Here is a 16,730-nt window from a genome sequence, read left to right on the forward strand (position 1 = left end):
TTTAATTTTTCAATTTCAGTGAATACCTCCTCGATTTTCATGCTCCCCTGATACTTTTCGGAAAATTTATAAATTTCAAATTTCAGTGAATACCTCCTCGATTTTCATGCTCCCCTGATACTTTTTTGAAAATTTTAAATTCTTCAATTTCAGTGAATACCAATTTCGTTTTTTCGTAACGTAGAAAATAACACTCAGCCTATCGATTGGTCCAGTTACCGAGTCGGCTGACGGGCAGAGACCCTCATTGCGTGTGCCGCCCTCCCTCTCTTGGGGTGCAGTACTACGATGCCGCTGGGGTAACTCGAACCTCCAGAACTGAGCCTCTACTTTAGTCAATCCTCTCTGCTCCAGAGATTCCGTTCTTATTCACACGACTAGTTCCTTCGATTTGTTCACACGCCACCGCTATGACACATTCTTACTGACGGCTTTGCTCAAAGAGGATTGACCTTTGATCTCCCCTATAATTTCTGTCATCACACGTGAATTCACAGATAACATAACCTCAAGATATAAATAAATAACATGGACCTTTTCGTTGTAAATAGGTAATAGTTGTTCATTTTAATTATTAATTTATCCCTGATCCCTCCGCAGTGAATGTACTTTGGAGCTTTATTTCTCGTAAAGAAATCTTAAAGTATCAAAGTGTTGATTTTCGTTTCAACAGGTACGAAGGAGACGACGGGGAAGATCCCCAGGTATCTGAATCTGCTCATGATCATCTCTCAGAGCTTCTCAAAAAGATAGAACTGAGAAAACGTCAGAAATCAGAAGTTTCCACTGCGCCGGCAGTCACTCCAGGGGAACCCCCCAAAAAGAAGAAAAAACGAAAAAAATCGACTCCCATCACCGACGAAATTCCACCCCAATCCCTTCCTTCAGAGTCTTCTGCGATCACTGAAAAGGATACACCAGGAATTTCTGAAGAACATACCAAAGAAAAACCCAGAGAAACTGACAATTTTACGATTCTAGGAGCAACATCAAAACAGAAGAGACAAGCAGTGAAGAGAGTCCTGCCAAATTGGCTTGCACATCCTGAGATTATTTCAGCAGATCTATCGACTGGTCCCGAGGTTGAGGAGCTTCGAGGAAAGCTTGATGACAGATTGATCGATCTTTTAAAAACAAAAGGCGTGAGTAGATTTTTCCCAGTGCAGTCTAGCCTGATAAATTGGATGCTGAAATGCAGTGAGGACAGAAAAAAGGGCTTCTGGCCTCGAGACACTTGTGTTTCAGCTCCTACAGGAAGTGGAAAGACCTTGGCATACGTTCTACCTGTAATTCAACAGTTGAGGAACAGGTTTATCCAGAGGATCAGCTGTCTGGTGGTGGTGCCTGTTCAGGAGTTGGCGTTGCAGGTCTATAAAGTATTTGAGACGTACGTCTCAACGACCAATTTGGGTGTGGGACTTGTCTCTGGGGCCAGTTCCTTCGAGGCTGAACAGCAGAGTCTTGTCGAGAGGACTTTGAAGGGGGACTTGGTGAGTCGAGTGGATATTATTGTTGCCACACCTGGCAGGCTTGTCGATCACATCGAACAGACCGAGGGGTTTTCCCTCAAGTTTCTCGAATTTTTGGTCATTGATGAAGCGGACAGGGCCACTGACTGGCTCAGGCATATACCCATGCCTCACAGGTGTCCACCACCCCTCACTATCAGGAACTATCTGGCTTGGTGAGCTTTCATTTTATTAATAGTTCCGACGTCAATATCTAACGAAGAAAATTATAAAGTATTCGTTAATTACTGGAATAATCCAATGTTTATTGATTATTGAGTAAGACGAGGAATTCCCAGGATAATTGAGAATTGATTTCGAATTAAATTAATATTAACTGTTACTGAAATTTATAAAATTTGTTGTTGTGCTGTAGTGAAATTCCTCCAGCCCAGAAATTGTTATTCTCAGCAACTTTGTCCCAAGATCCTGAGAAATTGAGTCGTTTGGGACTGTTTCAACCAATTCTCTTCACATCAGTTGTGATAACAGACAGAGACGATGATGTAGATCTTGATAAGGAAACTGGCGAATTTGTGGGAAAATACACAAGTCCAAATGAATTGATGGAGCGTGCGGTTGAGTGTGCACCTGAATACAAACCAGTTGCTCTAGTTAAATTGATCACGTCTCGACAGCCAATTGAGAAGACACTGGTATTTACCAATTCTGGTGAGGCTTCCCATCGACTTGCCGTCCTTTTGAGACTCATGCTACTGGATAAAAACGTTGTTGTTGATGAGTTATCGGCCAAGTTGTTGCCGAGACAGAGGACTCAGATGTTGGAGAGATTTACCCAGGATAAAAGCCAAATGTGAGTTATTTTTCACAACACTACATTTCATTACTCTAAAACTGCATGGATATTTCGTTAACGAGTGATCCTACAAAAAATCGCCCAGCAGCATTTTTATAGATCATCAAATTTCCTCTAAAAAACTCCTTATCAGTTCTTTTTGTAAAACGATTCGTTATCGATATAATTAGACATTTATTGAGACGTGAAAAATTGCTCTTTCAAAAATTCCCGTTTTACTATTTTTGTTATTTTCTCGATTATCTCGGGAACTAATGATCGTAGGAAGAAATGTTAGAAGATTTTTTTGTAGCTAGAGAGATTGCCCATAAAAATGTTTTGGGAGATTTTTCCGTAGGATTGCTCATTATTAAGGTAACTGTGGAAGAAGACTCGAGCAATGAAAAATTTTGGATGAAATCCTTGAGTGATGAGATATATTTATCCGTTCACAAACAGCTTAGTGAGCTCAGACGCTTTGGCCCGAGGGGTGGACATAGCAGGAGTTAAATTAGTCGTATCCTATGATCTACCAAAGCACATAAAGGGCTACATTCACAGAGCTGGACGTACTGGACGAGCTGGATTACCAGGAACTGCTATTTCAATACTCACATCCAATCAGGTTCCCGTCTTCTCTCGAATGCTCAGGGCTGCCCACAAAGCATTACCTCCCATTGAACAGATTGAATCGCTTGAATCTGTTGCTGAGGCAATGAATTATCAGGTGCATGTAGAGAAACTCAAGGAATTTATTGAGAACGAGAGGACAAAGGAAACCCAACGGATCAAAGCCAAACGTAAGCGTGCACATAAAAATTAAATTGTATTTCCTTAAATGAATAGTTGATTAATGTAAAATTAACAATAAAACCAGAAATTCAACATCGATAATAACATTTTATTGTCTTGAGTATTTAAGTTGCTATACGTCGTACGCCCCATTATTTTTACATTCTTAATGAAGTTGAATATATTTTTTTGACATTTTTCTCCCACTTTGTTTTCAAGGCAAATTATTTACATTTGTTTTCTCTTTCTTGTCAATTTATAAAAGATAAATGGTGTTATTTTGTGGTATTTTATCAACCGAGAGTGCATTCATTAAAGTAAAAGCACGTCTTCATTTTTTTTACTTAAGATTTTAAGTTTTCATTGATATCGTGGGAGTGGTGAGAGGTACGTGAATTTTTGTGGGGACTTTGTTGTAGGTTTACACATTTTCTGCAAAAAGTTTCGTTTGAAGTTTACGCTGTTTCGATAAGGTTCGAAGATATTTCGCGGAGACTGTTCGTTGATTGGAGGAGTTGGCGAATGAGTGAAAATGAATTATTTCTAACTGTCAATGTCTCGAGATTGACGCAGTCAATCTTGGTGATTGTTATTTCATTATGAAGATCATGTTTCGTTCTTACAAATGAGACCTCACTAGCTCGATTCGTACCTTTCGTTGACGAAATATTTGAGACTAAATTGCAATAATCATCTCCCCAATTTATAAACGTGGCTTTTACTCTACTGTCACTGTTCCAGTTAATGCCACTCTCCCTATTTTTAATTAATAACAATATAAAATTCACTGAAAAGTAAAAAAAATGTGCATTTGGATTCATTTAATCGTCGACGATATCGATTAATTTTATCTACCAATTGACAGAGGAAAATTAGCGGAAACTTGGAAAAATTTACGTTCCGATGGAATGATGTAAAATACCATAAAAATAGTAAAAAACAAAAAATATTGTAAAACTTTAGAGAGACCGCGGAAAGTTAAAAGTGGTGATAACTGGGACACAGACAGCATTTATTCATTGACTTTTCTGAATTTTCAGAGCTTCCTCGACATTGATTTCTGTATTAATGAGAGATTAAATGATTAAAGCTCGCATATAACCCCCTTTTGGGGGTAAAATTATCCCCAAGTATGAAGCACTTATGAATCTACCAGCCAAAAGATAAATAAAATATCGAATGCATATATCGTTTCGACTCATGATTCTCCTTGGATATGTATTCAATCCGTTTACCATTGAGAAATATTTTTTGATTAAATAAAAGCGCGTGAACATTTTCATCAGATTTTGTTCGCGACTTTTCGTTGCTTGTTTGATTTTTTTTTTTTGCATTGCACATAGAATTATTTTCTTCCACTCCACATATAAAATCTAACACTCTTTCGGCATTTTAATGATTACATACTCCCCCTCGCTCGTCGTATTTTTTTTATTTATGTACAGTAGTTTATAGACTGTATATTCTAATAGTATTTACACAGTAAACGTGGTCCTATGCAATTCATATGTGTCGTTGCCGTGTATGTCATCATTCATATTTTTCTTTCTCCAGTGAACAATCAACTCGAAATTAAACTATTTACGAAAATCAGTCGAAATCGTTTCATTCGTGGAATTAATAGTTTTAGTGGTCGAGTGGTTAAACGAGACAAGTTCAATTTAATAGTTTCATTACATATCATTACATAAGAATAGAAAATACCTCTAAATTTCAAAGTATTTCCATTTTTCCTGAAAATCTTGGAATACCTCTGAATTGTCCACATTAAAATTTTCAAAAATTTGAGATAACTTTATTTTTATAATTATATTACATATCAAATAATCTGAAACTCATTCATTCTAGTCCCAACAGCTTTTTTGATCGGAAAATTCATTAAGAAAATATTCCGATCTCTCATCGAGAATTTCTGCTGATAATTATTAATTAAGACGAATATGAAATGCCACTTATCGCCTTTTACCACTGTCCCACTGACTTATTCAAGAGTGAAGTTGTAAAACAGCAACAAAATTTAATCATCTACATTTTCTTAAATAGCGAAAGGAATATTTCATTAGGTTCCACAACTTCTCCCCTGAATGGGATTTTCTCAGTAGAAAATTTAATCATAAAAAATTTCAATATAACAACATACATTACGAGTTCAATAACATTTTTTCTAAATCGTCTATTCAACTTTACATTACCTTTATGATTACTGAGAACGTGAAATTCCGTGATGAAGTGGATTCAGGTAAACTCCACTCCGACTCGGCAGCAGAGAATTAACTTGAAATAAATATTTGAAACTATCAATTCTTGGAAAGAAAATGTTCAAATTGAATCGATTTCCCTTATTCCACTTCACAACTGAATTAATCTTCCAACTCGATTTAAACTGCGTAATTAAAACCTAATCAAACGCTTTTAATATTAACTCTCGACGTTACATTATTTATTGTCTCGCTTCCTCAACTCTCATTATTACGTCTGATTAGTGAATTACTTGTGGTCCTAATTCGAGATGAAAATCGAAACGATTCGAAGTCTTTATTGATTTGCGTTATGGAACTCCGAAGTGAGAGATGAAAGCTTAAGAAAATTTTCATCAAGGAGATATTTAAAATAAAACTGACGATTTATTTACTTCTTATTCATCATCATTCTTCATCATTAGTAATTACCTTCTCATTGAAAAATGTGAAGATGAAACGACTTGCTGTGATAAAGGGATATTTTCTGGGATTAAGAAATCTGTTTTGCGCTCACAGAACATTCAATATTTTATAAAAAAAGGACAAAATCAACTAGTTTTTTTTATGAAGTCAAATTCCTCAAGCCTCCACCAATTCTCCCCATTTCCCAAATAAAAAGTTATTGAAAAATATTCCCCTCGAGCCCAACGCAACTCATTACCCTCTAGTCGGACTATAATCGAATACCACTACTTAATAATTCATTTGCAATAGCGAGATTATGTACACCCCTGCACCGTTAATCCCTCGACGTCACGATATTGGTCATTAATCCAACTAATGGCTCTGGCCATTGAAAAAAAAACATAAAAAATGGGAAGACAATTTGTGGAATTCTTAAAATCACGATAATTATCGGTAATACTCCCTCCGAACCCCATGGAAATGGCGATCAATTAATTCCAGTTGTAATCCACTGGCTATTGATCAATGGGTAATTGATGAAAAAATTGCAAAGCCAGAAATTCTCGGATAATTCACCGTTAAATGCTCGATTAATCGAACAAATATGGGTCCGCAGAGTTTTACCCGCATATATTTCGTATCATTACACGCCCACTTCAATTACGATAGTCGTTAAATTAATTTCAACTGGCTGCGTATGAGAGCTGGGTAATATCTCACGGAGAACTAATCGTCATGGCGAAATATGTGAAATATTTTGAGTTCATTCTGCGCGGTCACATGTCTAAATATTTCCCAACATATTCCGTAGTAAATTTGTTTGACTCGTTTGACGAACATGAAATGAAATAGTTGTCTAAGTGTTTAAAATTATTCAGATCGTTGACACGGATATATCAATCAATGAATTAATAAATAAATTAATTGGGTCATTGGAATTCTATTTTACCCAGCACTGGTACTAGATTCCCTCATATATACATTATTTTGGCAGATGATTAATTTAAATAGTAATTAGATAAGAGTACAGCGAGGCAAATAGCAGAAGAAAAATTCCGTGAAATGATGGATAAAGTCTCTGTGTGGATGATACCATGGTTACCCAAGGTCTCTCACTGAATGAGAATGGCCTTTCGGTCCTGTGACCTTCCTGGGTGCTACCACCCATCACTTGAGTCGTACCCAAATCCTCAATTCCACTCAGGTAATTATCCGTCTCTTCCTGGTGATCGTACGGCCTTCTGTGTAACTTCTTCTTTCCGTTCAGCTTCTTACGCATTTTTCCATCGGTATGACGAGACACTGGTCCTGGTGTTGTCTCCGTCACTAGCTCCAATTCTACAATCATCAATTAATTATTCTGCAATTCTATGCACCAGACTTACGAATTAATGTCGCAGAATAATGCAATAATATTATAGAATAATGAAATTATGAAGAAATTAAGAGTCGGTACTGGTATTGGAATCCGTAAACATTTTGTAATACGAATTGAGGCAAGTGGATGTAAAGAATAAAGATAGATAAAATAAAAATTCGTAATTCTGTGGATGCTGACAATAGGTTTAATTCAATTGTTCCATCTATTGTTTTTTTTATGTTTATATTAGTATTCTGATGGTGATAAAAGTGTCGGGCAATCAATGATTGCAATCCATACGTGAATGGCGATTAACCAGAGAGAGGAATTAATCAAACATTTGTTGGGTACCAAAGCCTCTCCACAGATTGAAACGCAGCTTAACTGGTATTGAGAAAGGGATGAGGATGGAGGGTGGGCTGGAGGGTGTGTTTGGGGGAGGTGGTAAATCCACTTCATAGGATCGTTTTCCGTCTCTACACCTGTTGCACCTGAACCACCCGTCCACCCACTGGCCCATCTATCGATTCTCGTACAGTTCACGCTAATAGCCCTAGGGAATGGAAGTGGTGGATGAGGGGGGAATGGATTAATTCATCGTTACCTTGCAAACGTACGCTGGCCTCTGCTTTCCCAACGGCATTCACGGCTCCACATGAGTACCCGCCAAAGTCATTTTTTTCTAAATTATGCACAGTCAGATTCATCTGCCAGGAGTACTCGTTCTGCTGGAATTCTGTCATCGTGTATTTTCCACTTGGCAGTAATTTTTCACCTGTTTCGTTGAGAGATAATTAGACGGGGGGTTTTTTTTTATTCTGGCTATTCCACAATAATCGAGTCAACGAAACTTTCGCCACTTTAGGAATTCAATAAGGATCCCTTCATTAAAAAATTCGGAACTTGGAACGATCTCTCGATTTTTTTTGGGTTTTTTTGTCAATAATTCGAGTTTTATTTGTCCGATTTTTATTGCATTGAAAATTATCAATTTTAATAATTAATTATTGATTATTGAAGAATTGTTTAATTTCCCGCAAAAGTGGATTTCCGTGGATTGGTATCAATTTTCGAAATGTCCAACGAATCTTTCGGTAATTATTACCGAATGTTGTTGTTATCAATCGAATTGATCTATCAGCGCGCATTAACAAAAACAATTCAGTTCCATCGCTCCTTCATTCGGTCTTAGTTCAAATCCCGTAAGTCGAGTAGAAAGTAATTTCTAAAGTCTCTTGAGTTCGGTTGAAAAAAAAAATGGAGAAATACTGTACCTTTATCCCTTAACCAAGTATTCATGGCACGTGGCGATGCCTCAACGGAGCACTGGAGCGTCACGTTTCTATTAACCGGTGCTCCCACCAGCTGATTCGTCACCTTTATCATTGGGGCAACTGTAATTCCGAAACAATTCAATAAAATCCGGTAGGAAACAAGTCAGCGTAATCATCCAACATCAAAAGTAAAAGCGAAAAAAAGAAAAAAAAAACGAAATACAAGGAGATCCTAATATCATTATACAATAAATGTAGATTATCCACTGTGTAAACAGAGTTAGATGCAATGAAAATTACCAGAAGAAGAACGTAAAAATTCCGTTTCGAACTGTAGTCCGCGAGCGAAGTGAAATTTAATAAAATGTTCAATGAAATGGAGTTATAAGAGAAATTGTACGAACTGTCACGTGAATTCTACCAGCTATTCCGTAATAATTACCCACCAGTCTCATGACTCACTCCTGGTTTGACAATAAGTCGTTCCGTCATTTTTTCCTAACGATTGAGAAATTTGACGGAACAGAATGTACAAACGACAGACCAACCTCATCAAAATTTAACCTTCATGAATTTTTCATTTTTCAGGCAATAAGTCGAGAATTTTATGTGAGATTTTACTTGTTCGGGTAAAATGACGTGACCACTTTATTATTTTACCACTTTATTTTCTTCTACTCCTTTAAAACTACCGGAAAATCGTTCTTTATATTTCGGATTACGCAAATTGTTTGCGCAATTTCAACAGTATAAACAATTTTTGGAGAATCCAATTCCAGTGGATGAAAGAAAAAGCTAAAAGTGTTAGCACTTTTTCCGGAATTAAACGAAGAGAAAATTGCATGTGGGAAATATTTTAGGAAAATATTACAATGTTCAAAGAGAGTACTCACAGTGCACTTGTACGGAGTAACGTTTGCTAACGGTTGGTGGTACTCCATTACTGGCGATACATAAGTATATGCCCATTTCCTGGCGTATAACACCAGTCAAGTTGAGGGTTTCTCCATCGTAGCTTTTTACCGCTGGAGGAACAGAAACGAAAAAATATGAAAATTGAGAATTAAGAACTTAACACTTCCAGATCTTGTCGGGATATTTCAGGGATGAGATGCAGTATATTTATATTCATATGCTTGAGAAAATCCAAATTGAGTTGGGAAATTTGATGTTAATATTTCGGCAATTGAATTTTCCAATAATTTGATATCTGCAAGAAAATTCAAATTCATTCATAAAATAGAGATTAATATTTTCAAGGGATTTGTAATTAATCAGGAACCCTGATAGATAAGAAATTTAATGGATGACGCAATAATGATCTGTTATTGGTCCCGAATATAAAAAAATATATTCCATAAAAATCAACAGGGGATTTCTATTTTTCATTACCACTGGAGCCAGTGAAATTTTATGTGAATATTGAAAAAAAAAGTGATTTCAAAGAATTTTATTTTTTCCTCTCATTACGTTTTTGTTTGCAGCTGTAAGCGAAATTTTTTTACATTTTTCAAAGGATATTATTTAAAACCCGCGCGGTTATAGAGCCATTTAATTTACGATACTTTATCATTGGCAAACAGGAATCAATTCAAATATGTGATACAATATGTGATATTAAATATGAGTCTTCAGTAACATATATAACAAATGTCATTGAACTTTGAGCATCAGGCAATTGCGTAGCGATCAGTGGAATACATTATATAATATTTACTTATTTACTTCGATTGAGTAAAATACGCAATTCCGTGTTTTATGTTCGACTACTATAATGTACACACGAACGATAATTACATTTGACATTGCACAATTGCCCGCTAATACTTGCGAAATCGTAGATAAAAAGATTGAAAAATGCCTGATCCAAGTATTTTGGGTAAATGATCTAAAAATCAATACTGTAACACTGACAATCCCCGGAGATGCTCAAATGAAAAACCCGTGGCAATAAAGAAAAAAAGTTACGAGGATAATGGGCGACGTGGGAGCGATGTAATGAAGGGGTGGTGGAGACGTGTGGTGAAAAGCACAAGAACTGTAAATTCAAGATGTCCAAGGGACAGTACTGGGTAATAGGGGAATGTTGGTACGGTTTATTTTAGGAGAGGCGAAAATGCCTGTAACTTTTTGGGAAAGGGTTGCTACTGACTCCAGATGGTGGAAACGATTTACCGCGCCGGATTGCGCGGGCAATACTACTTCCAGCAAAGAGACTATTCACTCCTTCTCACTTTTTCGTTTTGTGATGAAATTAGGAAGGATTGGATTCGCTGATGATGGGGGTGAAAGAGCTTACACAATTTTTCACGGCCTTCCTCTCGGAGAGTTATGTTTCGGCCGTCCTCTCGCCTCCATGTGACCGTCGGTTTGGGAATTCCTGTTGCTATACAACGGAGTTTTATATTTCCACGCTCTCGGGTCACCATACCGTCTGTCGAATCATCGTCCATTATGTCGGGTGGAATCTGGACCGTCATGTGTCCCATCTTTAATTAATTCATTTTTATTAGTGATTTTTACAATTTTTTGCGCAAGCTGGTGGAAATTTCAGTCCCACGGAGAAAAATATCCGGTAAATTACCAGGAAAATTAGGTAAATCGTTATTTGCGACACGTCAAAATCGCGGAGTACAACAGCAATCACGTAATTTACGTGAAATATATTTACAGTACAGAAATTAATTTTTGGGAAAAATGTGTTTTCAATGGAGGAATTCCCCGAAATTTCAATGAATTCCTCAAGATGTGGAAATTTCTGTCTGAGTATCTCGGAGGGAGGACTAAAAAAATCCTCAAATGCGGAATTTAAAGAATGGAAAAGTTTCCTCTAGGTCTGAGCAAAACAGTGTTTTACCACTTGCTCCATGACTTTTTATTTTTCCACGTGTGCATTTGCTTCGATTACCTTTCAAATGAGCACTCCTCACCTGACTTCGCATCGGATCTGTATTGACCTGACACATATAAGTACCAGAGTCATTATTCTGTACATTCGAGATATGGAGCTTCCACGTGTTGTGGCCATTGTGAGTAACCGACAATCGAGGATTGTGTGTCACCATGTGCGTGTGAATTGCGAGAATTGCCCGGGAATCCGACTTTATCCAAGCAACCTGTGAAGCAGAAATTTTAATAAAATGGTCATTAATCACTCAAACTTCAACAAGACAGAAAAACAATTGACTTTACTCAAGAATATATTACAATTGACTACTATAGTCTATTCCATTTTGATTACCATATCCATAAAAAATTGATTTTCTTACGATTCCACCATTTACTATGAATAAATTAAATAGTACAAAATCCTTTAATTTTAATATGAGCACTCAACATTTTTAATTGTTCGACAAAATTGCAAACGCTTTTAATTGAAAAATGATAGCAAAATAAAAATTACATTTCAATTATCCTTGATAGGTGCACGATTGTATCCATTTGAAAAGAACAATTTATTAATTGAATTGAATAAAAAAACAGCAGTACCTCTAAAATTATTATTTATTAATTTACCTTGTACCCTTGCAGATGATTAACAACACAAGTGAAGAAGACATCCCGTCCTTGTGTAACCGTGTGATTCTCCAAGGGCGCAAGGAACACTGGTAGCACTTCCGGTGGACTCTGACCTAGAATCAATCCAAATGAACAGAAAAACAATTAAAATTATTCTAGCCCGATAAAATATCCAATTGACTCAGATTTCTTACTGAAAAAAAATAACAACATTCAGCTGAGTGGATGGGAATGGAAGGTATCAGAGCCCTGAATGCAATAAAACCGCTGTTTCATATGCTTGTGAAATTCCATCGGATTCTTGTATGCACTCATCCAAAGATTGAAGACAGCCACTGCGGGGGTGAACGAATTGAGAGTAAAAAAACGAGTGAACTAAGAGTGGAAGAGTGTGTGAGCGATAAATGGAAAAATTCTTGACTTGGAATCGTAATCCAGGGAGTGAGATGGAGAAGGGAGGGAATGTCGTTTCCATGGGGAGCTTTTATAGCTTGGCCAGAGGCACGCAAGGAATTCTAATTTGGCAGGGCTTCATCCACTTTCCTCGGGCTCTTATCGCTTTTTTTTTTCTTACAATGGTCATTTTTTTTTCTCTTTCTTTTTCGTTACTCTTTCGACTCTTACCGCACTTGACACTCCCCAGGTGTACACCCCCCTTATGACGACTAAATTAATCCAAGGGGACAAATAATTCCGATGTTTTTACTATCGATGCAACACTTGTAAGGATTTCTTCAAATTTCAGTCAGAAAATCCCGTCAATTTACAATTATGTGAGCGGAAATTGAATTTCGATGGAAAATCTATTTGTCTCACTAAATTTCTCATTTGTCTGGGAAATTCCCGGGAATTACGTTTCTTATAATGGAATAAGTAAATCATTACAATTACTAATTAAAATTGTTATGGAATAAAATTAACAAATGATTAGAATATACCAAAATGAATATCTCACAATAGTTTCGAATATTTCGTACAATATCATTATTGATTCTAATTATCTCTTGTTAGTTATAATAATAATAATTGATTAATTACTGTGTGAGAGGCAAACCATTGAAGGTTGAATACATTTTGATAAAGTTGTAACTAATTCAACCTTTTTTGATCATTTCATAATTTCGTATTGATAATCAAATTGAAATATAAATTGACAAATGAAACATTTAAATGGATACAGTAATTATTAATTTATCAGTAACAATGAAAATACCAGAATAATAATATGTAACTGTGCACATGCTTTCATTGGTAATAAAAAAATTAGTTCTGGCGGGTTCCGAGGGTTGAATTATTCTCAGAGAGTTGGACAATTTGTAATGCAAAATGGGGTACTCTCATTTGCTATTATCATTTATTTTTATTGAAGTGGGGCAGAATGGGCAAACTTTTTCAATATAATCAGCAATATCTGTGGTTAGGGTACCAGAAATTCATATATTTTCCACGCGCTCGGTAATAAAATTCATATGGTGGATTTGAAAAATTTATTATACTCATTCGTCTGCATTTCTCTTCGTTTTATATAAAATTCAACAGTAGAATAGCACTCCTGGTGGAAAAATACCGGAAATTCCATGGAGATTGGAACGTTCGCTTGGGACAGGTAGCAAGAATGTATCCTACGAATCCCAAGTCAGAGAACTGAACTTTCATCTCTTCCTCGAAAACAGTTCTTCCTGAAATTCCACCTTTTTCTTACCCCTTCCCAATTTCATCTTTACATTCAAAGGAGTGTACAAGTCTGCTGAGAATCACGTTGGAAAATTTTCATTTTCATTCTCGTGGTGAGACACGAAAACTCGTGAGAGTTGAGAAAAAAGTGAATCACTTGAATTTCTGGGGGATGGAATAAAAATAATTTCAAAGTGCAGTTGGAAAATGTCTCTGGTATTATTCTCGCGGTGGGAGGGAGGGAGGGGGGGGGGTGAAGTAATGGTTGATTTTACTATCGGGGTGGGTCTGTTACTCAGATAAAGTCCAAGTATCAATACTCGGGCTTATTTACTTCGAGGAGTCGCTTTTTCCTTTGGATCTACTCTTCTGGGTTTTCAACTACTTTGCTTGGCTTCTTTGATCGTTACTCCCTTTCTTTTCAATGGGAGATGAGACTTTGATGGCGTCTTTGAGAAAACGCTCGTCAAATGGACGAGAATAGTGGCCGATGAGATTTTTACCTCTTCGGTATTTCAAACAAACATTTTTTTTCTTTGGGTTTATGGAGAATGTTGATGTGGATAGATTGGAGGAATCAAGATACACGTGAAGAGGTCGTATGGATCGAGACAAAAGGTGATTGCCTCTATGGAGAGGAAGATCCAATGAAAATTACCTGGAGAAGATGGGGAAAAATGACGTTTCGAATTGATCCACGAGGGAATCAGATTAACAAAATGTGGGAGTTGAAAAAGAAATTTTACGAACCGTCACTTTAATTCTATCATCTATTCCGTAAGAATTGCCCACTAGTCTGATAGCCTACCACTGTTTTGATAACAAGTCATTCCGTCATTTTTCCCCAGCGATTGAGAAATTTTACGGAACAGAACAAATAACACACTAGCCCCATTAAAATTGAACCTTCATGAATTTTTCATTTTTCCGGGAATAAGTCGAGAACTTTCTGTTCGATTTTACTCGTTCGAGTAAAATTACGTGAGTATTCCGTATTCTTTATTCACCGATCAACCTGAGGAATTACGATTCCTTCTTACGGATTATGTGAATTATTTCGTCATTAGTACTAAATATTTCTCTAATTAAAGTAATTGCGTATTTTTCAAGCAATTGTAAAGATAATAAAGTACCAAATCTCAAAGGAAGACGCGATATCTCCTGGAGAACAGCAGGAATAATGACGAAATGCTCTTAAAAAATTCTCCATCAGCAGTTGATCGAAGAAACCAATTGCCACCCCTCCCCCATCTATAAACTTCCCCCTCCCCCACCCCCGGGAAATCCCCGATAAATTAAAAAATGCCCGTCTCTCATGCGCCCACCACCCGCTTCCAAGACCAAAAAAGAAAAAAAAGACAAATCACCCAAAAACTTCAATATCCCTTTTGCCTCGCATCTATATCTAAACGAAACTTAGATCCCCCCTCGCTCGACAAAATGGAAAAAAAATTTTGCTCAAGAGTTTTTAAAAATGGATAAATCCAAAGATAAAAGTTTTCACAACTTTTGCCCAGTGAGATTCTTCACATGTCGGTATCCTCTCCACCACTGAATAAAATCTGTGCATCTGTGCATCTGTGCATCTGTGCATCTGTGCATCGCCTTGGCATACGGTATATATCCTGAGAAGTGGGCGTGTCTATCCTTTGAACTGTGCGAGAGAACACGTTTTCGAGTGAAACTAAAATAGGAGAATAAAAAAAAGTAGGAGGAAAAAAAAAAATGTATATAAACACATGTGCGCACACTGCAGATTTTCTTGAGGATCCAGTAGGGTATAGAGAAAAGGTTGAATGAGGGCGTTGCAGTGGATAGGGTACCCCCCCACCTCCTTCCCCTCCCCCTCGTTGCCCCCCTCGAGCAATGGCTCTGTACAGGGTAATACATTCTCGGACCCAAGGGGTTTGTAGAATCCACTTAAATCCACCATGATTTAGTTAGGCTCCCACTGTACATTCACGGCTGGATACGTGTACATGTATGTGTGTGTGTGCGCCACTTTCGTGGATGCATGCTACAATGAATCACTGAGAGGCAAATTCTGTTGTTTGGAGTGATGGGTGCTGTTGAAAAGCTGTTTCGTATGGGGAATTATCTGACACGTTAGTTCAATTATAGATTATTTTGCCCGGGAGTTATTACCGATATTCAGGGTAGGGGGTGGGGGAGGGGGGATCCGCCGAAAAATTGTAGTTGATTGTAGTTGAAGTATATGTGATTCTCAATACGATTTCGTTGAGAAATTATTGGTTGTAGAATTTTTGAGTGCTTTAAGAGATAACTGAAAAGAATTGTTAACGGTAAATTGATTTTTAAAAAATTTTGGGAAAATTATATTTGATTGTTAATGCGATTTCGATGAGTCTTATATACTAATATCTCTTATATACTCTTATATACTAAGTATATATAATATACTTTCTTGTAAGTTCAATTGCATGTTCATCACTTACTCAAGCTAAGATGGAGAAGAGTGGCTAGTAGTGCAATGACTTTTTGGGCAGCCATAAGTATTCCTGGGACTTCTTGCTGTCAGGTTAAACCTGAAACACCGAATAATAAATTATCAGTCTCGCTGAAGAATAAACGATTAATTCAACTTTCTTTTTTTCTTTTGTTAGGAATTTTTGGAATTTTCGGTCACAATGTTATCTGAATTTTTAATAATTCGGGTTTGGATTAAATTTCAGTTGGAAATGTTCATTAATTCTTTCATTCACCGCGAAAATTCAGGGCTATTGAGTTTCCCGTGTTAAATGATTATTAAATTTTAGAAGTGTGGGAATTTTCCGAGCTCTAGTGAAAATTCAACGTCAAATATTCATCATCAAATATTCAAATTCAGTTCTCAATTGATTCATTCTTGAATATTTACAAAATTAATTCATCAGTAAATAATTCGTCAGAAATCTTGCGTGCAGTTTGATAAATTGAAAGCATACAATTTTTTTATAATAAAAAATTAATTGTCAAATATCCTAAATTTTAGGATCAACTCCAGGAAATTTAATCCATTTCCTGCGAAAATTCCGAAAGATGCCCTCTTTTCATTTATCAATAAATAAATATATAATTTTAACTAAGGCAATTCAGTGTCCAGTACTCCTGAAAATGTAGTAGATCATTGACACTGAAAAAAATTGTTTCAATCGAAAGGGC

General features: G+C 36.6%; 2 protein-coding genes across 3 annotated transcripts; one reads left to right on the top strand and one right to left on the bottom strand.

Moving 5' to 3' along the window:
- The first annotated feature begins 289 nt into the window (after positions 1-289).
- On the top strand, positions 290-12,851 carry Dbp73D (putative ATP-dependent RNA helicase Dbp73D). Of its 2 annotated transcripts, XM_011317135.1 has the most exons (5): positions 290-551; positions 674-1,684; positions 1,885-2,322; positions 2,764-3,104; positions 11,907-12,851. In XM_011317135.1, the coding sequence occupies exons 1-5, from the start codon at positions 529-531 to the stop codon at positions 11,912-11,914; spliced, it is 1,821 nt and encodes a 606-aa protein (XP_011315437.1). In that variant the 5' UTR covers positions 290-528; the 3' UTR covers positions 11,915-12,851. The 2 variants fall into 2 exon arrangements, with proteins under 2 accessions (XP_011315437.1, XP_011315436.1); XM_011317134.1 differs by lacking the exon at positions 11,907-12,851 and having other exon boundaries at positions 291-551; positions 2,764-3,189.
- On the bottom strand, positions 3,232-16,109 carry LOC105274215 (lachesin). The gene is made up of 8 exons (XM_011317133.1): positions 16,025-16,109; positions 11,892-12,007; positions 11,306-11,491; positions 10,687-10,864; positions 9,269-9,400; positions 8,376-8,495; positions 7,706-7,876; positions 3,232-7,079 (listed from the first exon to the last, which is right to left on the bottom strand). Exons 1-8 carry the CDS (start codon positions 16,077-16,079, stop codon positions 6,745-6,747), a joined length of 1,293 nt encoding a protein of 430 aa, XP_011315435.1. The 5' UTR covers positions 16,080-16,109; the 3' UTR covers positions 3,232-6,744.
- Positions 16,110-16,730: the final 621 nt, after the last annotated feature.

This window comes from Fopius arisanus, unplaced genomic scaffold (genome assembly GCF_000806365.1).
Source record: "Fopius arisanus strain USDA-PBARC FA_bdor unplaced genomic scaffold, ASM80636v1 scaffold00010, whole genome shotgun sequence".
NCBI classification, from domain to species: Eukaryota; Metazoa; Arthropoda; class Insecta; order Hymenoptera; family Braconidae; genus Fopius; species Fopius arisanus.